Here is a 27,975-nt window from a genome sequence, read left to right on the forward strand (position 1 = left end):
TACTAGGCAGACCACATAAAACCTGGTTCTTCCTTCTGTTTTGCCAGGTGTAAATGGTCAGTTGCTTAATCACTGTTACGCATCCTTCTCCCTGAATATGTAACAGATGAAGCACCTGCCCTGGGAAGACAGTAAGGGGGAAGTGCTTGATGTGCGACTGTGTTACCTTCATTCAGATGCTCAGGTGTGCTCTCTTCTGTCTTAAAAGGACCCTGCTTGATTGTAGCCACGCCCTGAAAAATAGAAATGTGTACTTTCCTCTTCCCACTTGGGTTTTTTTCCTCTGTTTAAAGAGCTACCAGGTGGAGCGCTTGTTAAAGTAGTTCCTTCTCCTCTCATCACTGTGGCTCTGTCTCGTGGGTGACATAAGGCCTGATTTGCCATGTTATCCAAGGGAATGATGCTGGCTGATTTCCATGCTGACTTTTACAAACGTGCCAGTCTCCTATACAGGTGGCTGCTGTCAAAAATGAGTGATGCTGTTGAGTAAATACTTCAGGGATGCCACCAAGGGGTGGCCCATTTCCCCCCCTCGTTGTTCACTTGTCAGCTGGACAAAGCAGCTAGTCAGAGAGGAGTTAGTCTTGGAGGAGGTACAAGGCAGAACTTGTAGCACACACACACTTGGCCGCGTTTATAGAGAGAGGAATAGAAGCTCTTGCAGAAACACACTTCTAACTCTGCTTTCAGGAGTGCTTTCTGGGCGTTCAGAACTAATTATTGCAATGCTGGTTCCTCACAAGTGTTTAGTTTTATTCTTTTAATGGTCGTTAATCATCAGTGCTAATTTGGGAGGGAAAGCAAAGCAGTGTATTTAGGAATACAAAATGAGGCTTGTTAACAGAGAAAGCTTTCCTGCCTGCCAAAATCTGATCAGTAAAAATGTAGGAACTACTGCTGTAGGCTTTCAACACAAATGCAAGCTTTTCCAGTTTTTATAAGATGGTGGCCCGTTCCAGAACGGGGAATGACTGCAGGACGTGGGGGGGAGGAAACTGCCCTCCTCGAAACGAAGCTGTCCCCCTGCACCTATTACTCAAAAATGAGTAACCCCCCCATCCAGTAACATGAGTGCGTAGTGTCACCATGCAAGTCCCCAGGCCTGCAGATACTTACAAGTGAAGTAATTTACTCCCATATGCTATAAAACTGCTGGTCCCTAGTGTTTGTATAAACATTACCTTTTAATATGTCTTCAGGTTTTTACGTGCTGTTTTACGCAGCTTGTCTCCTACCTAGACGCAGGCTCCTCGGGGATGAGTTTTGTGGTGCTGCCAGGCCAGGTCGTGGGGCCCGTTCTGGGCTGGAGGATAAAGCCCTGCTTAAGTCTTACATGCGTTGGTGTTGCCCACATTGGCCCTATGGATCCTGGCTAAACCACTTGAATGATGACTCGGTGGATAATGAACTCTTAAGTACTGACTTGTTTTAGTCTCCTAAAGTTATTTAAATAAAAAAGAATAGTTATACCTGTTTTTCCTGCACAGTTTTATACAAAGTCAGACAACTGACTTCAGGGAAACCTTTGACTAAGCACCTTAAAACGTAATTTGAAAGCATAAACTAACTTTGCACTGTTGTGGGTAGACAATACAGTCACTTTTGTAGATACGCAGGGATATTTTAATCTACATTCAGTTTAGTTCACTGCAATAACTGTTACTGAAAGTAAAGAAATCATTTTGGAGTAGAAAAACGTCAAAGCCTTCAGTCTGCAAATAAAAAAGAAAAGCAGATTTCTACTGATTTATGTTGTATTTGCACACCATTAATTCATTCCTAGGAGATAATAGTACAGTGATAGTTGTTAGGAGTCATTTTATTTCTGTTTCCATCATATTTAATACAGCTTTAGTTTAAGTAAAAAAGCAAGTTTAGTGTTAGTTATCTACAACTGACTTCATTTTATAATGCAGCATATATTCAGAAGCAGCTTGACAGAAACCAGAATTAAAGAATTGACTGCTGAAGAAATAGAAAGTAAGAAACAGATCTTAGTCTAATAAATTGTATAAATGGAAAATTTGAGTAAATGCGTCCTCAGATTCTCAGCTAGTTAAGCAATTTATACATAGTGTGTCTTTCTAGTTACAAAAAAAGAGTAACATATATAATATAAAAGCTGTGTTTATCTTCAGCTTATTTTGTCTAAATGATCATAAACCAACAAGGAACCAGTAAAGAAAATAGCTAAGGTAAAATGCAAAGCAAGATTGCATTATTTAAATCAAGGTTTCTTCTATAATGATGTCGCTGCTATGGATCAATCAACCCTGGTCAGCTGCCTCTGGCCTGCAGGACAGCAGGTGGGAAGGGGATGCTCCCAGTTCCCTCCTGAGGGGAACTGAGAGCAGCAGGGTTTCTTGCTGCAGCCCGAGGAACTTCCGAGAATGGGCCACCAGCACTGGCAGCAAAGGATGGCTTTACAGTGTACCTGTCCCCAGCTGGCTTGGCTGATCTCGGACCTTGGACTGAGAAGCTGATCGTTTGGATTTCCTCTGCTCTGAAGATCAGATTTTAGGGTATATTCACAATAGATGCTCTGAAATTCCCAATAGCAAAGCAAGAAGTAGGTTCATTTTTCCTTTCCAAGGGCTGCCGAGTCAGAATTGCCTGTGAACTTTCTTCAGTTTGGGAAGCTGTCAAGGCATCAAAAAGGAAAGTTTCTACACTATTCAGTGCAGCAAGGCTTGGTTCCTTGGCTTGTGTTGTGAAACATTACTGAAGTAGTAATTATAATATTGGAAATGCCACTTATTTTTCTTGGAATCCTAGTATAACTTATATGCTGTGTTCGAATTGATCTTGCTGATGTTTTGCCCGTTATTTCTACTATTTTCTAAATAAGAGTGCCTAGTAGACCTCTGGGGGAGAATGTGTGGGAGTAATAACCTACTTCTTAGTTTAGGTCAGAAGCTACAAATGAAATTAATTTGCCTTCTGGAAGAGAATGAGAAGGAATGAGAGACTGAAAACCGGGAAGCCCAGGAAATCCCCCCCCTCCTTTTTTTTTCTTTTTTTAAGAGTGTTCTGAAAAGGCAATCTTGGCTTTTTTCCTGGTCTGTTTTAGGGTCTATCACACTCATTTATGAGGATGTTTTGTTCCAGCTGTACTGGTGTGCCTCTTTCCTTTATTCCCCACGGCTTCCAGCAAAGTTGAGCACCTTTGGGTGTCTTTAATCCTTCAGTGAATGCCTTACGTTTTAGCCAAATGAATCGGGATTTGGTATCTTAAGAAGCCCGCATAACCAGGCATTTTAACACTGTCTAAAGCCCAATAAAACTTTGAAGTTTATTAAGCCTGTCCCACTTTTAAGTCCATCTTCCTTCTAAGATGGTAAATTAGTGGAGGTGAATAAACGGTGGTGGTATCCTATGGCATACAACACTTGCTTGTGCTAGTGCTTTTACCCCCAATAACCCTTTTATAAATGAATTTGGATACTTGGATATTGCATCAAAAATCAGAGAGTTAATAGAGAACTAGTGTCAGGGAAGAATTGAGAATCATCGGGGAGGGAAGGCTCAGATGCCACAGCTTCACTTGTAGACGAATCTCCTTGAAGCCTTTGAGACGGCGGGTAGGGCTGGAGGGACAGACCCTCGCTTGTCTCTCAGGCCGGATGCCGGCAGCGCAGCAACGAGAAAGTGCCAGTTTCTGCCAGAGCTGGGTTTTGGTGCTGGAGTTCGCACAATGCCCCTGTCCGAGAACACTAGGTTGCTGCTCAGTGTGTTTCTCCAGGTCAGTTTTTGTTCAGGGGGAAAAAATGTTGTTACCAACTGACAGCCTTCAGATAAGTGCAGATTATCACAAAACGCCGAGCAGTTGAAACACAGTTTTCTGTATGCCAGTCACTCTCCACCTTCCTCCGCGGGGGTCTGGGCGATGACCGAGGAATATGCGCTCAGCATTTGAAATGAAGTCAGTCCTGTGGTGAAACCCTGTGTTACTCAGCAGTTACGTTCCCTTTGGAGCTGTTCACTTTTATTCTTCGTCCTTCCATTTCTTCTTCTGCGCACCAGGTCTGAATTGCACCCGCTCTGCTTAGACGTCTCTGATTCGATGGGAGAGGGCCGGAATACAGTCTGACTCACATGGCTTTTATGTGGCTGGGCAGATGTGGTAGGGCAGTGTCCTCTGCATTTGTAAGGTACATTATGGGTGCTTAGTAAGGAGTAGGGCTTTCCACAAGTGAAATTCCTGGCCATGTACACTGCAGCTTACCAAGGTTTTTCTCTTGAATCATTTATGCCTTTCTGAATTAATTTCTTATGAGTATCTACTTTAGGGTTCATGTCAACCTTCAGATTTAACAACAAGCCAAGCCCGATGAGGGAGCTGAGCTTGCTGTTTTGTACAGGTCCTGCCCTCTGCAATTCAAACCAGAATTTTTAGGCTCCAGTCAAAAACTGTTTGCTTTCCTTTGCTGAAAAGCTCTCTGGAAATTGGTGCTATTAGCTGTCTTCATGTGGTTAACACATTTTGGGCCAAACCAATAACAAAAATATGAGTAAATCCTGCAGGATCAGGGAAAACTCCAGGTCCCATCAGACATGGATGGTACAACTAAGGGTTTGTTTGGGTTTTTGCCATATATATATATATATGTATATGGGGCACCGCAGTTTAACTTTATTTGCTTTACCTTTGGTGATCTAAAATACTGTTTCACATCATAGCCTGCTTTTTTGGAAGGCTACTGTAATGAAACAGTCTTTTATGTGCCCTAGAGGTGTTTCTGAGAACACAAAAGCAGCAGTTTGGCTCTGGGTTCCCCAAGTAGAAATATCTTTAAAGGAAAAGTCAGGCAAAGCACCTCTTTCTTCAGAGATCAACTCACAGAGCTGCAAGACAATTCCAGTTTGTGATTTCCCTTCATCCTGAATATAGAAGCTGCAGCATTTCTAAGAAACCTCTGCTTTAAGGGGACGTTGGAACGTTTTTACTGTGCCAAGTAATAAATACTTAAGATTTTAAAATGGTTTAAAAGACTTCTTAAAGTGGAAGGAGCTGAGGTTGTGTATGGTGTACAGAGGTTGACTAGTGACTTAACAAGTGAATCTTCAATAGAAACACTGTCAATTGAATTACAGCTTGGCTATATTTTTTTTTTTTAGTTAGAAGCCTTTACAGCTTAACTGTTCAAGCTGAAATACTCATGGATGACAATGACTGAGGGGAAAAAAAAATCTCAGCCTCCGTTTTGTTAGTAGTTTACATATCAGTAAAGATATACAAAATATGTGAAGAGATGTGCCCAAATAGGAGCTTGCTTACTAATTTGTATGGGAAGGTAAGGCAGTAGAGCTGGGAAGAGCAGCTGGAACTCGGAGAGCAGAAGCTGAGGCAAGGAATGCCATTAACCACTGTGTATTGGTTTTATCGCTGAGTTATTTGTACCGAGTTGTATCTGAATTGTTTTCGCTTATTCTTGCTTTTTAACTAAGTTACAATAACAAATCCTGAGCTGAATTAATGCATAAATATAAAACTTTAATAGGAGAAATTTAAAGTAAAATCTTTCTGAAAAGCATGGTTTGCTTACTGAGAAGCAAGAGGGAGGTTCAGGCACCTTTACCTTGTCGAGGTGGACTAGAGCATAACAGCTGGGTTTCTGCTACCTCTTTTTCTCTCCTGTTTGCAAGTTCCTGAAAGGCCGAGCCACTGTTCCCTGATCAGCTGGCAGTGAAATGCATCACAAAATGAAAGTTTAATTCTATTTAAATGAATGTCAGTTCAGGCACTTTGAGACAGCTCCACAATACAGTCCGTTGCACAAGAAGTGGATCGGGAGAATCTGCTCTCAAACACATTCCTGGTCCAAATTAAAATAGTGAAGTAGTCACACCTATATAATACTTGAGAATCCAGTTAGAGAAGCTGGACAGACAGCATATGCATGGCTTTGCAGTAGATGGCTCTGATGCAAGGAATGGGGGCCCATCAGAGAATTTTTGTTTTGTTGGGATGTTGACCTTTTGGCTACTGTTTTGTGAGAATTTCAGGCCTGAAGAGGTTGTCTGGAGTTTCTGTGAGCTAGACTTCCGTCTGTCACTAACCGAAGCACTGTAAAGAGAAAATAAAAACGTGTATTGCCTTCCATTCCCAGGGCAGTGTGCATGTCACATTTAAAAAACAAACCAAAAATTCATCTTGGCTGAAATATCTGGAAGCTTCTTCCCAACTCGAAAGTTGCTGTGTGTGAATGCTTCTCTTTGTGCCTTTACAGCATCATCACTGTAATCAAAAACAGATGTTTTTTTTCCAGAGGGAACCTTTGATATGCAGTAACCAAACAGGATTTTCAGGTACAGATATCCTGTGAAATTGCCAGTTTGGGGAGAAGAGTCTACTTGCGCATAGTTATGCAGGGACACTCCCAGCTACTGAAAATGGCAAAGCTGAGCTAAACTAAACAGCCCCTTTCTTTTTCAATCAAACATTTTGGGGGTTTTGTGTGTTTATTTCAAGGAGCTCTGTAACCAAATATCTTAGTTTTATTAGATCTTAACAGTTGCCTCTCTACATTTACTGGACCATTGGTCTGCTGCTATAGTACCAATGAGGTGAGCTCACTGAAGCTGTTGTCATGGAAATTTGGATGGTTAACACTAAATGTTTCATGCTGATTTTGTTTCTTTGGACCTTTTTATAGCTTCCAATCTTCTCAAATGCAAGCCATGGAAAAGGAGATTTGTAGAAGTGCTTTGGAGTTTTAGACGATTATGTACAAGAGGCCTGTCTTTAAAACTCTGGTGGTAGCTACCCAGAACCTAAACCAAAAATAGGTGCTGGAATTTCAGATTTTGGGTAAGTCCTGCTGGAATATAACCTGTAGGATTTAGCATTCTGTGGAAGCGATTGACATTTCCATTTGACATCCAGTCATTGGAGGCTGACTTTTGTAGACTTAAGAAAAATGTTCTTTTATATGCGAACACAGTTCATGGAGCTGATGCTATGTTTTGTTTTTAAAGTGCAGAGTCATATACAGAATTATTTATTGTAGGTTGTTATAATTCAGGCAGCGTTTTTTCTCTGGTGTTTCTAAAGATTCAATAATGCTTTCACGTATGTTCAAAAAACGACACAAAAAGGCCCAGTCCACTTGTATATTAGGTGTGGCTGAAATAGCGACGGTCCCTAGTGCTGACGTAATTTTGGGGGGGAAGAAGTTGGCATTAAAAGGAGTCTTTCCTTGAGATCTTGTTTCCCTTCCCTTCTTACTGTTTTCCTTCAGCTGGTCTGTTAGTGTGTCCCATAGAGCATCATCCTTGTATCCCCCTTCAGCTTCTCGTGGAGATCCTGTAAGTCTGTGACATCCATACTTTAGAAATGTTGGATATTCACCACTCCCTTTTGGGTTTCCTCAGCGAGTAAGTGTTTAAATATAAAATACTTCGGAAATATTGTGGAGGTCAGAATCGAGTCACTCTGAAAGGGGTGTGACAGTGTGAACTGTCCAGCTTGGCTGCAATTCAGTGTTTGGTAGTTGTCTGTGTGATTTACCATTTTCTAAAGAAACCCAGCCTTAACTTGTGGAGGGAGAGTGGAAGAACAAAAAGGAATAATGGAAAATTTACTGTTAGAAGAGACTGGGTAGGCTTAAAATAGCAATTTCATAACCCTGAAAAGAGAACAGATTCTGCATTTTCATGTGTGTATTGTTATAATTTGCAGCTGAATAAAGTATGATATGGATCAAATTTGATGTTTATTAGAGTGGTAATACAAATAAATGATAGGAGCTCCAGAAATGCTCATGATCATGGACCAACATGTATTATTGAAAGTCTTTATATACACTCTTACTGGTGTCTTTTTTTATTGATTACAGTTCTTCACATATTGCACTATCATGCAGACGCTTTGTTTGGAAGGGCACTGAGGCTAGATCTATTTGGTGATTTCTAATTTTTTGTTTCTCACTGGTACAGCTTGCTTGCTCTGACTGTAGTGATGGAAGAGCATCATTACTATTTTACAAATAGCTTGAGAATCTTGAGAATATCTTCCATTTTCAGTCAGTCTGGCACTGTGTCTTTTCCATGCTGTGATTTTTTTTTCTTTTTTTCCTGCATTGCTTTCTTACATAGGAATAAGAAGAATTTTGAGACTGAGATTCAAATTAATGAAGTTCCCTGAATTTCTTCTCTTGTTGTCCATTCCAAACTCCTGTCAGGCATCATGTAGGACTTGGATACTGGTTGCTGTTAGTATGGCATTTATTTAAGTAAACCCGATGATGCCGGTAAATGATCTGACTGCAGCTTTAGAGAGTTGTTGATAATACTGTAGTATAGCTAATGGGATAGGAACAGAAGGATGAATTTCATCTGTTGCTCTTTAGTTACTAGGGTTTTCCTGGATGAGCACTGCTTCTGAGATCAATTAGCAGTGCCTGCATAGGCCGGGTAATAGTGCTGAACTGAGATGCCCAAAATAAAGCTGTTGGCACAGGCTGTAGATCTAGAGATCTGCCATTGTAGGTCTGTAGTGAATTTGGTACAGGACATAAACATGAGAATTTTTGTCAGCAGGGAGAACCATCATAGCATTTTCATAATCTGGAGGCACTGCTAAAACTTCTCGTCTGGCGGCTGCTCCGTAGGTAACTCTGGGCACCTTGGCTTGGCTCTGGGGTGGCTTTCAGGAGGGATCCCATAGCTCCATTTGACTTGATGGCCCTGTTATCTATGTTCTGACAACTCTTCTCCATTTAGGACTGAATGTGCAGCTTTATCTAAAAAGGACAGTGACATCTTGGGTTTTGTGTTGGGACATGCAGGTTCAGTATTGACTGTCAACACAAGGAGCATGCTTGGCTGCCCTGTAGCAGTTAAAGTGAGGAGAGAACAGCCAATAAAGATGCCAACATTTAAATGAAGAAATGAGATCTGGTTAAGATGACGAAAAGCATGAACAAGTGAAGTAGTGCTGTGGAGGATGGTATTGCAGGACTGCCAGACATCGGATAGTTAGTCTGTATCCCTGCTCTGCAGCTGATGCATTTCTACCATCCGTGATAGCATTTGCAGTGAAACGCTGTCTTGCAGGTAGTCTGTAAGTGAACAGCACATTTTCCTCTTCACTTTTCTAGCACGCTTATGTAGTTAGTGCAGTCATACTGTGTCTCTTACAGTGACTTTCAGAGGCACTGAATATAACGATTTATGGAATAACCACTCTACAAAAGTATCTTTATCCAAGCTCTTTCTTTTTTTTCTTTCAGGATTTTTGTCAAATCTGGATCTGAGAGGAAGAATAGAATACAGAAAAGTTGAACTTTTCACCTACTGTAAAATTTTAAGACAGCTTTATCTTTTAACAGGAGGGAAGCAGGGTCTAATTCATCTATCATCAGCAGGAATTGAAAGGACTGACTTTTTAGGAGAATGATCCTTGACTTTTTAGAGGAAAAATTGGCAAACTTCCCTAATGTGATCTGACTATACCTTAATGGAGGGGATCTTGAGTAAACACCTTGATCTTCCCTTTGCTCCCAACAACATTGCATTAATAGGTTCCAGTAAATGCAAAATATCCTTAGGAAAGCAATGTGTTTTGGACTCTCCTTGATAGCAACTATTTTCAGGAGAGTTAAAGCATGACCCTTCCTATTGTAGCTAAATTTCTTCACAAAAAGCTGACTGGTTCTCATTCAAATTACGTGATAAATGTTTTAGTGTAAATAGTCCTTAGTGAATCATAGGAGGTCAGTAAGCTTTCTGTGAGTCATTTGTTTCAAAATACAGTCTAATTCTGTAGGCTAACAATTTCCCTATATGCTTCTTATGTAATAAGGGTCTTGGTAGAAGTTGAGGGCTATTTAGGTGTACTCTTTGTATTGTTCTTCCTTCTCTTCCATTACATCGAATGCACTGTACATTAGGAATGCCTGGTAAAAATCAGTAGCATTAAACTTCAAATTTATTAAACTTTAATTTAACCTTTGTCAGTACTATAAAATGTGTAGATAATCCTAAGGCAGCCATTCACGTAGGAATCAAAGGCGAGCAAACACCTTGTGTTCAAAGAAAGTTAATTTTCATAAATAAATACATTGTTATTTTCAGTGGTTTACAATGTATTTTAGAAAAAAAAATTAATACAGACAACTCGTATGAACCACAGGTGTGGATTTCATAGAAGTATGCAGTTAACTGGCAAAGTTGAATAATCCCATTAGACCTTCTGATGAGAAGCCATCACTAGAAGGCGTATCTTACAAAGAACCCACCATAATCCAAAAAGCCCCTAGACACGAGTAACCATTTGTTTTACATCTGAAAAGGAATAAAACTGGTGAACTAAATTCTAACTGCTTTCCTTAAGTGGAAGTCAGGGTAGTTTTCATGGGATGTTTAACCATTACTTTCCCATCCTGTTCTTCTGTGAGTTGACCTGAGACAGCTGAAATGTCCTGCTACATGACAAAGCAGCAAATATGTGCTCATCTAGGAGCAAATCAGTTCACTGGCATTTTATACCAGTCAGGCAGAATGCTGGAAAAAGCTGATCAGCTTCTGCACTCAGGTTCCTTTGGGGCCTTTATAATTTTAATGTTTGAGCAAGATTGTTCCCATGAAAAACGTCATCCCTCTGTCCACTCCTCTCCCCCCCAGCAGTTCTAGGGGGAAGGACTGTGGCATTGTCCTTTCCTTCAGGAAGTCTTATTGTGCTGTCAGAGTAAGAGAGATGGTGGTTTACACTATTGCAGGCAGAGCTAACTTATACATCATGTCAATCAAAAGCATTCATAGGATGATTTCCCCCCTGTAAAAAAACTTCAGAATAAATTTAGGGGAGAGGGGGCTTTTGGCACATGTTTGGATCAGCTGTCTAAGAAGGTTGTATCAGAAATAACTTCAATTGTAACGAGGACACACACCACAACTGGAGCTTTCCTCCCTTTTTGTCTGGAGTTGGATATTGCTAAAAACGACAGAACAATTTGAGGCTTTATATCATTTGAAAAGAAGTTATATTTACTTCTGTCTGTTTAGCTAGCTGCTATTTTGCCAGTTGTTCCAATTTTGGTAACTGACAGAAGCCTGAGAGCAAAGGAGACCGGGAGAGAGCCTGTTACCTATTGCACAATTGGAATTTAGTCTGATAAATATCTTTTTTTCCCCAAAATGCCCTTAGTAACTCATTTCCTGTTTTAAATCCCATTATTGCCTTTCAGTAAAAAACACCCAAAAAACCCCACAACAAACAATTCCCCTACCCCAAGAAAAAAAACCCTTGTCCTGAAAGCTTTCAAAGACCATTGCTGTCTTTTTTCCATTTATAACTACCTAAGAATAGGATTCCTCCTGTTTCCCACCCCTAGCCTCCAACTCGGCCCCAGGCCCATCTCAACCCTGTGAAAGGAGCTGCTTGCAATCTGTGCCCCCCCCCAAAATAAAGGATTTAATCTCTGTTGATAATGAATGAGCAGAGATGTTTCTAGCTCTTACTTTACAATAATTATTGCCTACTTGTTTGATAGTCACCTTGTAAAATGTGAGCCAGGAATCCTGCAGGTATGACCTGCAACCACTGTTGTCTTCAAGTGCTGTTTTCATTTGTGAAATTGTGTGAAAACAAAACTTTGAAACAAAAGATGGAGAAGATAACACTATGTAGATGCTAATATGCTTTTGAAATATCTGTTGACTTGCTTTATTTCACATTTGTTGCTTAAGTTTATGGTACTGAATGGAGGAGCTGATGAAGCAGTATAAGATGAAAAGAAATGGTTTGTATTGCTAGGACAGTAGGGGGCTAGGGAAAAATGAATTCATGAACACCATATGATAATCCCTCCAGGTATAGAGCAGAATACACTAATAGGCTTCCCAAAAGTAGATTTTGTAGGAATACCCGCTTCAGAGCCAGTCAGGTGCCACTGCATTCAGAGCTGCACTAAAAGCCCACGGAGGCCTTCCGTCAGCTGCAGTTTGGTTTTGGATCATGCATTTTCATGGGGAGGGGTCCAAAAGTAAGCAGCAATCTGGGACATGGCAGTTTATTTACGGAGAGTAGCCAGGTTTTGTTGTATTTTGGGCTTCAAGTAAAGTGTGTTTTGAGAGCATGTGAAAGAAAACCTTCAAGTGTATCAGCAACATGATGCATCTCTCTTGGGGAAGAAGCACCACCACAAAATAGTGCAGTCCAACTTCTCTAGAACACCGAGTACAATTATGTTCTATTTCTGAGCTTGTTTACAATAATCTATAAACAGATTCTGCAAATATTGTTTTTTCAGAAAGGAAAGAAAACCTTTTTGTGCCTCTCTAAGTTGCATGGAGTGCTCTCGAGCTCACGCGACTTTGCAAAGAGCGCAACCTTTTCCATCTAGCTGAGGAGTCATGAGGAAGGTTCTTGAGCTGAGATTTGTCTGTAATATTAAAAGGAATGTGATACTCTGAAAGTGGCATACAGTACTCGTGGCATCAGTCTGCATTACTCAGCAATCTTCTGGAGGTAGCACTCAACGCACGTGGGAAGTCTAGTCACTTTTATGGCTTTATGATAACATGTAAACTGTAGGAGTATGTGTTGGCTACGTGGAGCTCTGCTATCGGTGCTTACTGTGTCAAAGCCATCTCAGACTACACTAGTGTCACTCATGCACCATGCTCCAAGTCAAAAAGAACTGGATTTAAAGAGATGACTCTCTTCTGCCCCACACAGAATATTCTTTGAATTTTAATGCACTCTTGTTCATCAGCTTCTTACATACATCCCTGCAAAATTTGAGTCTTGGGCCCATCACTCTCACTTATCCCGTTCTCTGTATAATGCCCATCCAAACCTAACTAAGCAAACTGCACCCACCAGTAGACATGTGTACGATTGCTTTTCCTTTCATAGGTCCGTGGCAATGCTATTCAGCCATTGAGCTTGCCCTTATCAAGGTTGAAACAACATCTCTGTCTTGCCTTCGCAGGTCTGGTTTCACAGTCCTTCCCGAGCAGCACACCTGCGGTGTGGTTAGCCCCGGTGGCTGCTAGCCTGGTTGCCCCTCCCAGCCCTGTGGTTTTGCTCTGACTTGTTCTCCTTTCTCAAAAGATATCCACAAGTTCTCTGGTTAAGTGAGACACCTAGTGCATTTTAGCTACTGCAGAAATGAGCTAGACCAACAAGCGCAGATGGTGAAGCTGCTGAGAGTGGCACAGTTCATAGTGGTTTTATGAGCAGTGAGGATAGAGCAGCAAAGTTTTGGATCATATATGTTGAGGCATGAAGTCATAGAGCAAAGTTGAACTGTCTCTCCGTGCACCCACCGATCTTAAGTACTTAGAGAGCCAGTGGTAAGAGTCTCACTTTGGCTCTACCTGTGGTGCATTCGTTATGCACGGAAAAACAGAGCAAACTGATGGGAGCTTGCAAATGGTCATCATCCAGGGACTGGAGGAACTATAAATTTTCTACTTCTCTTTCTGAATTAAATCTTGGTTTGAAAGTGGCTTTGTGGGAGGAATAAAAGTCAACAAATAGCAAAGGAAGAAAGATAATAATTAAAGTACTCCATAGAACTGTTGATTAGGAGTCAAGGGGTGAAAATTTGGAAAACGAGAATTGAAGTTGATGACTGGAAAAAGTCAGCGAGGTGTAGGAGGCTGTAGAGCAGTCTCCAAGCAAGATAATAGAAGAAAAAACCCTGTGAAGACACTTGAGATAAGACCTGAATATAAAAGGTCTTTCACTGAAATGAAAATTAACTTGAAAAGTTTGTTACTCTTTTCTACCTTGAATTTCTACTAATGCTGAGGAATAAGGAAATTCTGTCACTTTTAAAACTAAAAACTGTGTGTTTGTGCTAGAAGTTTTTAGTTTGTTCTTTGGTTAAACTAGTGGGCAAGATTTCTCACAAAAGAATCTCAGCTGATGGTGTCTTGCCCTTCTTTTTCTGGCAGCTCTAAGTTTCCTGTTGGGAAGAGGAAGTTGTGGGGTCCCCATCGCTGGGGTTACCTGGAATGCAGCTGGATGTGACCCCCAGCGTCTCATCTCAGTTTGAAGTTGGATCTAACTTGAAAGTTTACCTTGCTTTGTGTGGGGGGGCTGCACTGTCAGAGATCGCTTCCAAATTAAATTATTCTGTGATTCTGAAAGGAGAAATTGTGCAGTATCTTGATTTAAAAAAAAAAAATCCCACTGAAATCTATAAATTAAAATGCTTTAGATCTAAAAATGCCAAACTTTAAATCCATTGAGTAGAGAAAACTGTTCAAAAAAAAAGTTAGTTGAGCACTGGTGTGGGTTTAAGGAGTGATAAGGATGGGAAGCGTTGATCTCTGTTTTATTACTGCACAGCTGTTTTGCTAGAAGTGGGCTGAAAACAGACCAAGTGCTTTTTAGTGCATATCAAACTACCAAAATAAAGATTTTATGCAGTCTTTTAAAAATGCAAATAAATAACTTTGCCGTATCTTTTTTTATATGTTGTGTATGTCTGAAAACTAATTTTCCTTTCTTCTGTTCTACTACTTTTAAAAAAGTTTTCCATGATTATAAATACCTTATGAGTGACAAAAATATTGCTATCTCCCCTGATAGAACTAGATGGCTTCTCCCAAGATATATAGCTGCTGACCCTATTTTTCCTGTAGCAGCACTCTCTAGTAAAATAGAGAAGGAAAGGTATTAACAGCAAACAGTATGTTAGACTTCTTGACATATTTTTTTGAGCCTGCTATGGTCAGAAGAAAAGGTAAGTAAAAACACTTAAAAATAATTCAGATGTCCTCTCATGCTTAAGTAGGCAGGCAAAGCTCACTTAATCAAAGCATCTACTTGTTTCAAGAGCTTTGTGAAAGATTTTTAAGGCTCTATTCTAGCCAGGGTGGTGTGAAACTTTCTGAGGTTCAACTCAAGATTTTACCCTAATGGTTTCCAGTCTCCAAGAATTTATGGAGTCTATTGTATAAGACCAGTTCCTGACGACACAGGTCTGTCTTATATTAAACAAAACGACCTACTCCCTTGAAATAGTGAAGCCTGTGCTGGAGCCCTTTACTGACCTGAAGGCTTATGAAGGGACTGGTAGGTATAAACTGGTAGGTTTATACTGCAGGTATAAACACTGCATAGCATCTAAAATCATAAATCATTCCACTTTTTTTTTTTTTTTTCTCCTAGTCCTGGCCAGTTGATGTGTTAACAGTTCTTTTTCTGTGGTATGCTTTGCTTTCCTCCCTGCTGTGTATTAAAGAAACAAGGAATCTTTTTTTAGTCTGGTCTTGTTTACCAAAAAGGCAGCTGTTGCATTCAGCTGTTACTGGGCTTTTTAATTAAAATAGTTTCTCACTCTCTCAAATCCACTGACAGACTAAAGACATTGACATCTTATTGCATGCTTGTATGTAAACTAACAGGGTGACTGCTGGTTGCATGGAGAAAAAAATGCAACTGCAGTTTCTCTTTCTGTGAAGGGAAAGAGCTGTTCCTTGTTCTTCAGATGCAGCAAACGTGCATGCTTAAGAATTATTGCCTTATCTCATGATCTGATGCATGGTGTAGAAGCTGTAGCTGTTTGTCTAGTAACAGAGTAACGTGCATTAGGAAGTTCTGGGTGTTGATTCGTGTTTTACTTGATTACCCAAGAGCCAAGTCACAAGAATACTCAGCATTTCAGTTCCCTGCTTTGTCTCTGCAAAATAAACATTCTCATCATAGCAGAAATAACATGGTGTACTTAAAAAAAACCAAAACAACAAAAAACAAACAAAAAACCCCACAAAAAACCCAACAACAACCAAAACCCAAACACAGTCCAGTGTTAACAGTTATAGATACATCTTCTTTTTCTATATCTAATTCAGACACTCTAAATGCAAAAACTTTTCCTAATACATTTCAGTTGTGTCTTCTGTTCACCCGTCCTGTTTGGCCCAGAGTGAGTGATGAGAAGGTAATGGTCTGTGTTTGGTAAAGTTTCATCATTGCTTACACTGTTGTTCTATACTTAGTTTGGTGGTTTTAGGGAAATAATTTTAGGTCATCAGCATTGTTGTTTGGATTACAGAAGTGATCTTTATCCACTAATTACATATTTATACTGAGAAACAAGTCAGAAAACACTTAAGAATAGAAGTACGCTAGAAAAGAGAATTTGTGCAGCAGGAAGAAATCATACATGCGTGCAACAGTTCTCCCCACTGTCTTAGCAAGTTCAGATTAGTAGACACCATTACCTATAGGTCTGTATAGGAGATGTTGGTATCTAAGTCACCAAGCTGAGATAGGATGGGACCTCTGGAGGTCATCTAGTTCAGCCCCCTGCTCAAAGCAGGGTCACCTAGAGCAGGTTGCTCAGGGCCACGTCCAGTCAGAGTTTGCATATCTACAAGGATGGAGACTCTGCAACCTCTCTGGGCAACTTATGCCAGCATGTGGCCCCCCTTACAATAAAGAAGACTTTTTCTTATATACAGAAAGGACCCCACAATCCTTAAAAAACATCAAGCAACATTAACTTAATTCAGGAGCAACTTAATCCTTGCTGCTTTTTGATACCAATTGAAGAGCCATAAAACCTGATTCAGTTTGCATCTTAATTAATTGCTGGAGGTTTGCAAGAGATGTGGTTACTGTTCGCCCAGTGGCATGCTTCTTAATCTGGAAAAATTCCAGCTGTGGTTAATAAATGTTTGCCAGGATAGAGCCTACATTGTTTATTTTAATAATGTGAAATAATTATATATATATTTATATATTTATTTACATTTCACAGATTTTTTTTTTCTTTCTCTCTCTCTTGTTTGGTTTTTTTTTCTAAACTAATGATTACTTGGTCTTCATGTACTCAGCATCCAGGGTCAGAGGACACACAGGAGTGTGTGGTTTCTTCGTTTCTAAATACTTGCATAAAAGGCCTGGCACGGTACAGGTAGATGAAAAGAGCAAAAATCTTAATCAGGCCAAGAACAGTTCCAGGGAAATATATATTTTGGTTTTTTTCTCATTCGTCATGGCATCTTGTCTTTACTAATGAAGAGAGATTAATGTTTAACATACATAAGGGTCATGGGAAAGTGAGGTGGTGATTTGCTGCTTCTGCTATAGCAATACTGCTTCAATTGCCTAATCAGAAGTAATAAAATTATATTAACAAGCTGTGAATTTTTTTAGGTTAATAGGCAGGAACAGAGGAGTCTGTGTTTTTCAGTAAGTGTAGCACGGAAGCCAGCTGTTACTTACAAATGACATAATTCAAGCTTTAGCATGTGTGAAAATAAATAAATAAACAAACACTGTCCTTGGTTTTCGTCAACGGGCTCACTACATCTCCCCAAACATGAAGTTTATTAACTACTGCAAAGTCATTCTGTGTGATGTAGTGTCTTTCTCTGACTACTGTCTATATGTAAAGTCCAGGCACTGCTGAATAGCAATTTTGTCAACGTCCAAGGTGTTTGATAACAAAAAACACTGAAGAAATCAAATTCAATAACTGCCCATCTGTGATGGATCCCTAATCTCTTGTCTGGACTTTAGCTCAGCTATAACCCTTGCAGCACCTGCACTGCTGGAATCTCCTTACAGTTGTCAGCATGGGTGGTGCTGGGGGAGCTTAACCCTGACTGAGATGGTGGCACAGGTGGCCTGGGTGAGGGCTGACATTCCTGCCTTTGACCATGTGAGCGTTTTCCAGCAAATACTTCATTCCTTTGCTGTCACCTCCGCAGCATCAGGAAAAGTGGAGATGGGATTGCAGGTCTCTGTGTGTATTCTTGGCAAGTCAGAAGTAAAATGGCCTATGGCTGGTGAGTCCAGACACTCCCACAAGAATAACAAGTGTTTATTAGAAAATGATAAAGCAGTTGCAGGTTGAAATATGGGTAGAATAGTCTTATGTTTCACTGTCATCCTGATATGCAATGCAGCTAAAAACTGGTTCTTTGAAGGAGTATTAGGTAAATAAAACTGAGGTGGACCTTGAGCTTGCTGTGGAGCAAATGTGTATCGTTTGAGGTAATAAAGATTCCTTATACCCTGAGGTTCTTCTTGTATATGATTAAAACATTAGGCATGACACTGCCCAAGCCCAAGGCTTTCCAACTGGTTTGTGCGTGGCATAGCTGAGAACAGGCTTCTGAAGTCATGACCCTGCTTTCCTTACCTCTCCCCCATTGTCTTTGCTGGGTGACTAGCTGATGACGCACGCCTTGCCCTCAAGGGTGAAGTAATGCTTCCTGAGTTGATTTATTTATTTATTTTGTAATCTGTTACTTATTGTCTTAAATCCACTAGCTTTATGTGTGTATATCTATCTGTCTATCTATCTGTCTGTCTGTCTATCTATCTATCTATCTATCTATCTATCTATCTATATGTGTTTCCTTGTTTATAAAAAGAATCCTGCTGAGGTCTTTATGAGCACCCAGAATATAACCATTCAGTTTTCACTGTTCAACCTTTTTTTTTCCCCTCTAAGTCCTTTGCTGTTTCCTGCATTGGTTTATCTAGAATACTGCATTATGCTTAAGCCATTAGATAACCACAGAAATGTCTAAAAAAGGCAGAGGATGTGTCTCCAAAGCATTGCTTAGGTTTAGGGATACCTTTTCTCACAGGGGAGATGGCTTTTCTGGGCTGCCGTTTTAGTCTACTGCTCCCAGACTTCCTTCTGTACTATCCGCAACCAAATACTTGTAATTAAGTAAGCTCCAGTCAATGCTTGACAGAGGAAATTTGTTTTGTCAGGAAACTGGCACACTTAGCATGGATTTTTCTCAAAGTAATTCGGGAGAATTAAAAAGTTGGCAGAATTATCTGTTGTAATCATAGACGGTGGCCCTGCCTTTGTCATTGTGGCAGCAGCACATGCTGCAGAAGAAACTTAATCTCCCGGGCCAGTCAAAGCAGTGGGAAGTAACCAGGCATCGGCCTCGCAGCAGCTTAGTCTGATAAGTCTAGCATATGCATGTTCCTACCTTAGAACCATATGAGAAACTGTGACCCTTTACTGTTACTTACAATATATCAGATGGCAGTTTGGGTTTTGTTTATAATTACGACAGACTGCTCTCTCATACAAATGCTCTGCAAGTGATACTGCATATGGAAGCAATATCACTTGAGAGCGTCATCTAGGATGCTGGAATAAAAATGAATATCTAAAATAATGAATGTGTTTCTTTAAAAAAACACAGCTACTTACACTTCAAAAAAACCCCAAACACCAAACTGCCATAACAACATAGTAAGCTATTATGAAGCTGAAAGCAAATTTGCTTCAATTAGTGTACTCATTAATGTACATGACATGAATGCTTGAGTAAAAGAAGGGAGTGAAAAATAACAGAGATTAAATAGCTTTCCCAATTAATTAGTCTGTGGCTTCTCTTATGCCTTCTGAAGTATTTTTATCTTTCATTTTGAGTTTGAATTTGTCACATTATACTGGTTCCTTCGGGTGCGAAAGTTTTACTGAAAACACACAGCATTACAAGAGACGAAGCTCTTCTGACAATGTGTTGATGATGGTCAGCTCCTGGCAGGGAGACAAATGAGCAATGCATCTAGTCAGTGTTTAACTTTTATAATGCGTTGATTCGACAAATACAAGATCAATTCAACTGGTCTTTCAGAAAACAGAACCAAATTAGTCACTCCAGAAAAATGCAGGGAGCGCCTCTTAGTGTTGCAATTTGTTTGTCATAAAGCACTAGATGCTAATGTTGTGTATTTTTTTCCCCTTCCTGTAGGTGCCTGAGATTATAAGCTCTATTCGACAAGCTGGAAAAATTGCTCGTCAAGAAGAGTTTCAGAATAATCTCTCAGATGTTGAAGACCCTTTTGCCAAAAAGTTTGAGGTGCTGTTCTGTGGACGAGTGACAGTAGCACATAAAAATGCACCTCCAGCACTCATAGATGAATGCATAGAGAAATTTAATCATGCAAGTTGTACAAAAAAATCAGATTTCAACTCGTCGTCCCAACAACATGAAACTGCCAATAACTTCGGAGGCTTCTCTTTCAGCAACAAGTTTCGGTCTGTCTTCCAGCCCTTGGTCAGTGAAGAGGAGGAGAAAAGGCCAATTAGGAAATCCTTTTCTCAGCCTGGGCTTCGTTCCTTTGCTTTTAAGAAGGATTTGCAAGAGGGAAGCCATAGGAGCAACAGCTTTGTCAGGTCTTTTGAAGAAGATGCAATTTCACTGAACCTTAAAAGTCAACTTATCTATGGACACAGTGTTGTGCAGCCAACAGACATTGCAGAAAACCGAACGATGTTGTTTACGGTAAAGCAAGATTTGCAGCTATTGGTGGCATTTTCACATGTCAGAATTTGGAGTGGCAAACAACGCAGATGTTCTGACAGATGGCAGTTACTCCTTTAATAACTTAATTGCAATTACCAGAACTTAACTCCTGTACTTCTCTAGAAAGCATTACCAGTCAGTGTAAATTGTTTTATGTAGTCAAAATTAGTTTATATTAAATAGTTTAAAACAGCACTACCTGAAACATTGGGTTTCTAAAGACAGCTTTTAGAAAGCTACAGCAAGTTAGTTTTACAATTGCAATATGATATGTACAGTTAGACTAACTAGTGACAGAAGAAATAAATTTCCAGGTGAATGAGTTACCTGTAACTAGAGCAGAAGGACTAAAGCATGATTGTGGGCTAGTAGACTTTATGTCCCATGATAAGTAGCATAATTCGTGAAGGTGTTCCTGCTGCCAAAATGTCTGTGTAATGGTGGAGTAGTGTAGTAACTTCCTAGGCTACTCCACACCTGCCTCCACTCCCGTGCTACTTCTGTGTGGCTCGCAATGCCCTTGTCTTGATAGGTGAGCAGCAAAAGTATTTTTCAAGACCTGAGAAACAAGTAAGGAATGTGTTATTTGCTCCTCTTATACTCCTCATGATAGATAAGTAATAGAACGTATTTTGTGTATCTTGTACCTTATGAACATAATGCAAACCTGGAGCTGACATTGCGATGGCTGGCTATCATAAGGTCATCTTGGATCTGTCAGCTGCTGTTGGGGCTGGGAGTTTTTAAGGACAGTATCAGAGTGGAGTGGGTGCACTTACAGCAGGTTTTTTGGAGAAGGGAAAGAGAAGTGCTGCTTTAAGAAGGATTGCCAAAGTGTTATGTCTTTAAAAAGTAACACACAGAAGGACATGTAGTTAGCTATACCTGTTTTAAAACTCATGTTTAGTCATGGCAGGCTGGCATCGGAGAGAAAAGTGGAAGAAGGTGGAGAGAAATTTTGTGCTCCAGTAAAAACAATTCCATGTTTACCTTCTTCCCCTGAGCACGTATTTCACACAGAAAATATAGATGCCCTTTATAATAATGCCTAATTTTTAAACAAATCCTGACTCCATTCATAGCACATATTTTAGAGATAGGGAGATTATAGATGGACTGCTTAGGTCCAGACCCTCTTACTCCAGTGTGTGCGTTTTTAATTTATATTAAATAGATGCAACAGGTCTCAAAGACACGTGCAGCTTCAGCCTGAATATAACATCAGTCACCTGCTAACAGGCTCGTTTCCAAATTATGGGGCTCTGCTGATCCGGCTTTCTATCTTGGGTTGCTTTTTGCCTGGGAAAACACTGTTTAGTATGCATAGTTGTATTCTTTTGCCATTCAGCCAGTCTAAATTCAGCTGAGTATAAGGAAGTGAAGTAACCGTGGTTTGTGCCTCCAGTATCCAGAAGCCAGCGCCTCATGGCAGAGCTGTTTGTTGGTTAGCCGTCCCCCATGTTCAGCAGGTTCTAAGTAATGGTATGTGTACAGCGTGCACAGGATTTCACCTTTGCTCATCTCTTTGTCTGTGGCTACATATGAAATGCTTAAAAGTAACATATGCAGAGGAAAAAAACTGTTTGTATTTTCTCAGTTGAAGTTCTTACCTGGATTTTCCCCAGGACTGCAGCAGAGGTTGGTGTTTGAGGTGTGAATAATGTTCCGATGAGTTACCTGCTGACTCCTGGTCTGCTTCAGACAGTCCTGATTTTGGTATCTCTTCCTGAAGAACTGCTTTCCTAGCCAATTTCTTAGGATTTTAGTGTTTCTTTATTTTTAGGCTTTTCTTCTGGCTGTGTTTTGGAGGGGGATGTATTGGGGTTTTTTTCCCCCCTTGTTCAGTTGGCTTCAAATGATCCGTGCTGCCCTGGGACCAAGTGTGGAAGGAGTATGTGGGGCTGAGCTCAGAAGGAGCCTCTCACTGCAGGGAGGGGAGGGCAGCAGGAGGAGGCTGCTGAGTAGGTGTTACCTATGGAATAACCCCATGAACACGTGCAGGGGCAGCCCCGGGGACAATACAAGGAAACCAGCAGGGAGTTGGCGAAAATAGTTGTGACTGGTTGAAGTGAAAGAAGAGGTGGGAGGTGAATGCACAGGACCATTTTTAGACACACAGAGGTGGCACATCTCACTTGATCCATTTACACACAGGATTCCCCCCTTCCCCCTTCCTTGAGAAATTACAGGTATATTGGTTCTGCTGATCTTTTATGTGCATCTTTTGGAATTTGGTAGTGGTTGAAGCTTCAGCAGGTTTGTCTAAGTCATGCCCATGAATGGATCCAGACTCCACCCATCTTCCCTAAAATCTGATATCAGACTTGTCCTTAGCAGACTTTCTGATGTGCTAGAAATGATGAGGAATTTAAATTTTGTCTATTAAAATGTTACAAAGATGTTGCCAGAAGCTGAAAAATTTAAAACAATAGTTTCACCTTAAAAATGCCCTTTGGCCATGAAAAGTTAGCATCAGCTTTTGGAACACTGCTGTACAAATGGCCTACAGATTAAATTAAGGTAGAAAATATACTCCAGTCAGCTATTTTTTATAGTTTGAGTTAAAGCCTTTAAATTAAGTGCTATGTGTGTCTTAAATAAATAAATAAAACCCTAAAAAATGATTAGGTGGAGTACAGGTAGTGGCACACACTTGGATTTAAATTTTAGGACAATTTAATTAAGTAGCTTTTGGGAATGTGGTATGTGCCAAACCTGCAGAAAATAAAAAGAGGGAGTGTGAGTATATTTTCTCAGTGCAAAGTAAGTTACTTGTGGTATAATATTACTCTCATCTAATTAAACACTATTCTCAGTCTCTTGTCTCAAATGTGAAACTAGATCTCAGTTCAGTAGTGTGCAGAGCTCTGAATGCGAAATCAATGTTGTTTCAGTATTCTCTCTTTCTCTGGTAATAATACACTAATTGGTCTAAGTATACAGGTAGGAAAAAATTGAGGTTTATGTCCAGGAAATATTTTTATAGCGAGACAAAAGGAAGTGTAATGTTACTTGTTATCATCTTGCTATTTATTTTGCTCTTTTTAGATTGGCCAGTCTGAAGTTTACCTTATCAGTCCCGACACAAAAAAAGTAGCAATTGAAAAAAGCTTTAAAGAAATATCCTTTTGTTCTCAGGTAAGATTGCAGTGTATTCTTTCTCTCTTTTTTTGTTTAAGTATTTTCCACTTGTGAATGCTCATATACTCCTCTCTCCTAGCATTTCAAATGGATTCTCACCCCAGCGGTTTCAGTAATTGCTATTGACAAGTTGCTAGTTAATCAGTAATTTTGTAAAACCGTCATTCTTTTTTCATGCTTTGCATTGTAATTTCTGAGATAAAGACTCACTTCCCTATGCAGTGGATGAATAATATGAGCTAGAAGGAGCACCCCAGTCAGCTCCGGTTTGAGATTTCAGCGGGCGTGATTCACAGTTGTGCAAATCTGGGATTCTCTGAGCCATATTTTTCAAGAAGTAATAATGAAAGGAGATACACGATATGTAAGAGTTCCCTGAAAAATACTTCCAAAATATATTTTTTTAAAGAGTATAAATTGCATGTGTGTAAAAGAAGAGAACCCTCTGTTATGCAGAGGTAGTGTGTGTGATGCACTGAGGGCAAGCATATTTCAAAGCCTCCTCGTTCACTGTAAATCCCTGTTCCTTAGCCCACAGAGTTTGCTTCCCTGTTCTTCTCTCATTTTTGTGGTTCTGACTTTGATTTTGCACGGATTATGTGAGGGTGCAGTTTATCTAATTACTTTCAAAACATCACCACTTGAAAGGAGATGCAGCTTACACGTGTGAAGAAGCAGTAATGGCGTTGCGTAGGTTACACAGGCGTGACTCACAGTCAGCTACTGCAGCAGCCCACCAGTTTGAGGACAGAATAGTCACCGTCACATCAAGGCCGTGGGACAGCTCGGGCAATTACAGCACTTCTGTGTGGGCAGCTGCACTAACTGGCGATGGGTCCTGTACACAGGAGCAGAAGACTCTCCTTTGAGAGGTGCTCAAGTATCAACCTGCAGACTGAAACAACTGTTCATAAAGACATTGCATAGACCAGTTGCTTTTGTTAACTAACCAGTTTCATGATGCAGAGATTTGTCTTTCACTAGCTATTTTCTGTCCTGCAGGGCATTATTTGTATTTAGTTTGTCTTTGTACAAGATTTGCTTCAGTTTAAGTGAATGGGGAAATTGAATTTAATTCATTAAACTAGGATAGAGTCCTTAGAGAACACTTAATTCCTTTAAAACGTGTTATAGGTTATTTTAGTTTAAAACTCTGAGAAATTAATCTGAACTACATATAAAGAAACTTACATTTATTGAGGAATGGTTGTTCTTGCTAGTTTAACTAAAAATTCACCTTGAATTAAACCAATGCAATGTTTGTTTGTACTGTGGGGCTTGGGTGGGAATAAGGCCTAGTATACTAGGATGTGATTTTTGCCACTCTTTCTTGCACTAGGAACTATTTTGCACTTGGCTTACTTGCATAGTGCAGGTCTACTCAGTGCATCACAGGCTCTGGTCTTAATGATATTGGGGAAAAACTTTTTTTTTTTTTTTTGCGGTAGGTTTGATTACCCATTTTTAAATATAAGGAATATGATTTACTGCTATTTGCTTCTAGCTTTTTTGGATTTGGTGGGTTTTTTCCATAAATTACTTTGGTTTTTAATTTGATGAGGCTAGCTTTTATTGCCAAACATACAGGTACCTATTCTGAAAATTTCAGAGTAAACGTAAGTAGTTTGCATGCTGTCAGATCAAGAGCTTTTGATCACAGAAAAATCTTTATCCCCATGTTCCCTTAGGCTCTCTCCTTAGGCAGGAGCACAAAGGTAGACTGGCCAGTCATTTACTGTGATTCATCATTATGATTGTTGATACAACAGTTTATTGCCTCTCTTTACCCAACTTTAATATCGTTGTGCCATGACAGCTAGAAAGTAGTAAAATGGTGCTGATTGTAATTGAATTTCTATAGACAGGCTCTACCACTGTGCATGTAATTCATCATCATAAGTTTGGGGTTTTTTTACCAAGAATAGTGCACTGAGGAGATGTGCACAGGCATCACCTAACTCTACTCATCTGAAAGTCTTTTCATAAAAGAAAAAAATTCCCAGCAATTAAAAAAACCTTCTTAGCATTTTACCAGGATGTACTGTTTATCTACTGTTGCAAGTAGATTGTGCCTGAATTTGTATGCCTTTTAGGAGAAATAAATGCTTCCATGAGTGATCTTTAAGTAATATATTTAACCATTTTCATTTTTTAACTAGCCAAGCTTTTTGTTAGATGAAAAAAAAAAATTGTTTACCTATTTTTTGCTATTGCTTTGATTTGTTCTTACAAATGTAAAACAATTGCTGACCGCTTAAACAAAAGAGAAGAAAAACAGAGCAAGCTTTTTCCCCCTGCTATTTCTGAGATTGAGTAAAATGCATTGTGAATAGTATTTCTTCATCCCTGTAAGTGTTTTCCAATGGATCTATTATAATTCAGTCATTTAAAAAAAAAACCCAACAAACTCTGACTTAAGTGAAATTTAAAAGATTCATGAAGTAATAGGTTCTATAACAGAACAGATTTTTAAGGGCCAGATGACTTTAATGTAGCTGAGCAGAGATATGTGACCTATCTGTAATGCTCTTGGGCCTTTTATGCTTTTGTTGCTGGAAAAAATACAAGTACAAAACATTGAAAGTAAATATGACTGCTTCATTACTGTTGTTTTTGTGCTAGGGAATTAGACATGTGGATCACTTTGGGTTCATCTGCAGAGAGTCTTCAGAAAATGGAGGCTTCCACTTCGTTTGCTACGTGTTTCAGTGTACGGATGAAGCACTGGTAAGTGAAAGAAAAGAAGAACCTAATAGAATATTAGGCCCTAAAAGTCTTCTATTGCTCCATGCTGTGTATTTTACTGAATGTCTTCAAATCCTGCTCCACTCAGAAATATAATTATTTCAAAAATGTAACTAAAAACAGAGCAGTCTTGAAAGGAACTTTTAAATTTTTTTGAAAGCAGAAGTTTAAATCCCCTTTAAAATCCAATAAAACTTCCTTTCATTGCACAAATTAAGTTAGACTGTATGCCTCTTTTTTGGAAGAGGGTTTTTTCATAGTGTACCTGTTAAGAAAATCAGGACTACACTACTGTGCTCTAGGTCAGGCCAGTGCGTCACAACTGCAGTAAGCTTTTTTATCACAGACAAGAAAAGATTTCTAGATAGAGGTAGCATCTTTTATTAGACCACAGTAATAAAATTGGGTGGCCTGGAAGAGAGATGACTTCACGATGAGTTTTGTCTTGTTTGCGTGTTTGTGCACAGAAAGGGCACGGGAACAGCTTTTCTTTTTAATCATAAACACATTCCCAAACAAGTGGCAGTATCATTCTAAAAGACTGCTGTGTTTGTGTTAAGGAAAACAGAAGCTCAGTGGAGGAGTGAAATTTCTGCTCTTTTGCACTCTATTCTTTTCAGGTTGATGAAATCATGATGACATTGAAACAGGCTTTCACTGTAGCTGCTGTGCAACAAACTTCCAAGGCACAGCCCCAGCTCTGTGAAGGATGTCCTATGCAAAGCTTGCATAAACTCTGTGAAAAGATAGAAGGTGAGGTTTAAAGAACTTTCTGGTCGAATATTTTTTCTAACAGTTTTACTGGGGGACAAACTTGCATGTAAAACGCTAAGGGAATGAATGCTTAAAAAGAGCTTGGGACTTGGGATGGAGTGTTGAAAGCCAGTCTTTTTATTTAGAGGACTGCAATGTAAAGTTATCTGTAAGGTAATAAGAATTCTCTAACAAAAGTTAAGCTCCTTTTTTGTATTTTAGTTGATTTTTTGAAAACTAATTAAGAATCTAAATATTACTGAATTGCAGCTAGCTTGGCTCTATTAGCCATATAAACACAGAGGATTGTAGATAAGGAGCTTCTCAAGAATATATGCCGCAATAGCTATGACCCGCTGTCCTATTGAATCCACCTAGATACTGGCATTACACTACCACTAAACATGAACCGAACAGTGAGCTTTTAATATGCGTTTGTGGTGTTGATCTGTGCTCCTTCATGAAAATGCAGCAGTTAGAATTGTTGTTGCCCAGAAAACAAGCTCAAAACAAAAAAAAAACCTCTTTGCATTTCAGCAAATTTCACAGTTAGGTTTTGTTCATTTAAGCAATGTCTGGGGTGAATAAAGGGCAGCAGCAGCTTGTCAGATCATGTGACAGTAGCTTGTTGGACTAAAACCTATCTAGTATTAATTTGATGAAACTGGACAACTTCCAAAACTACTTTTCACTCTATTTTGGTCTTCAACCAGCTATGATTTTTGAGAAATTTCTTTAAGGCAAATGGTTCTTAAAGCCTTTAATCATGCCATCTGGTTAATCATATTGTCTGCTCCTGAAGGAGAAATGCCATGATCAGAAACTGAAGTACAAAACACTGTTAATGGTTTGCTGTTTTTCCACAGAAAATAGAGGAAAGGAATTTAATCCAGGATGAGAGCAGAAAAAAATAATCTGAATGAGAGGGTAGTCTGCTTTAGACTGTCAGTAAATGTTTTCAGCAAGAGGCAAGGCAAGAACTTCGCTAACATGCAACAAATTTACGCTTTTTCAGAAGACGCCAAGGCATACAAATTGCAGAAAATCATGGAAATTGTATTTATACCACAAGCAAAATCC

General features: G+C 39.6%; 1 protein-coding gene across 10 annotated transcripts in view; it reads left to right on the forward strand.

The window, feature by feature from the left end:
• The window catches only part of TBC1D1 (TBC1 domain family member 1), a 117,343-nt gene that overhangs the window by 34,335 nt on the left and 55,033 nt on the right, over positions 1-27,975 (forward strand). For all 10 annotated transcript variants that reach the window (XM_087736262.1, XM_087736260.1, XM_087736266.1 and 7 more), the window contains 4 exons: positions 19,702-20,235; positions 23,305-23,394; positions 26,020-26,124; positions 26,763-26,895. In XM_087736262.1, coding sequence (XP_087592388.1) covers positions 19,702-20,235; positions 23,305-23,394; positions 26,020-26,124; positions 26,763-26,895 — 862 coding nt within the window. The remainder of the gene's footprint in view (positions 1-19,701; positions 20,236-23,304; positions 23,395-26,019; positions 26,125-26,762; positions 26,896-27,975) is intronic.

The sequence above is a fragment of the Nipponia nippon genome, unplaced genomic scaffold (genome assembly GCF_047370975.1).
Source record: "Nipponia nippon isolate SJK-2023a ecotype South Korea unplaced genomic scaffold, ASM4737097v1 scaffold_6, whole genome shotgun sequence".
Lineage (NCBI taxonomy): Eukaryota > Metazoa > Chordata > Aves > Pelecaniformes > Threskiornithidae > Nipponia > Nipponia nippon.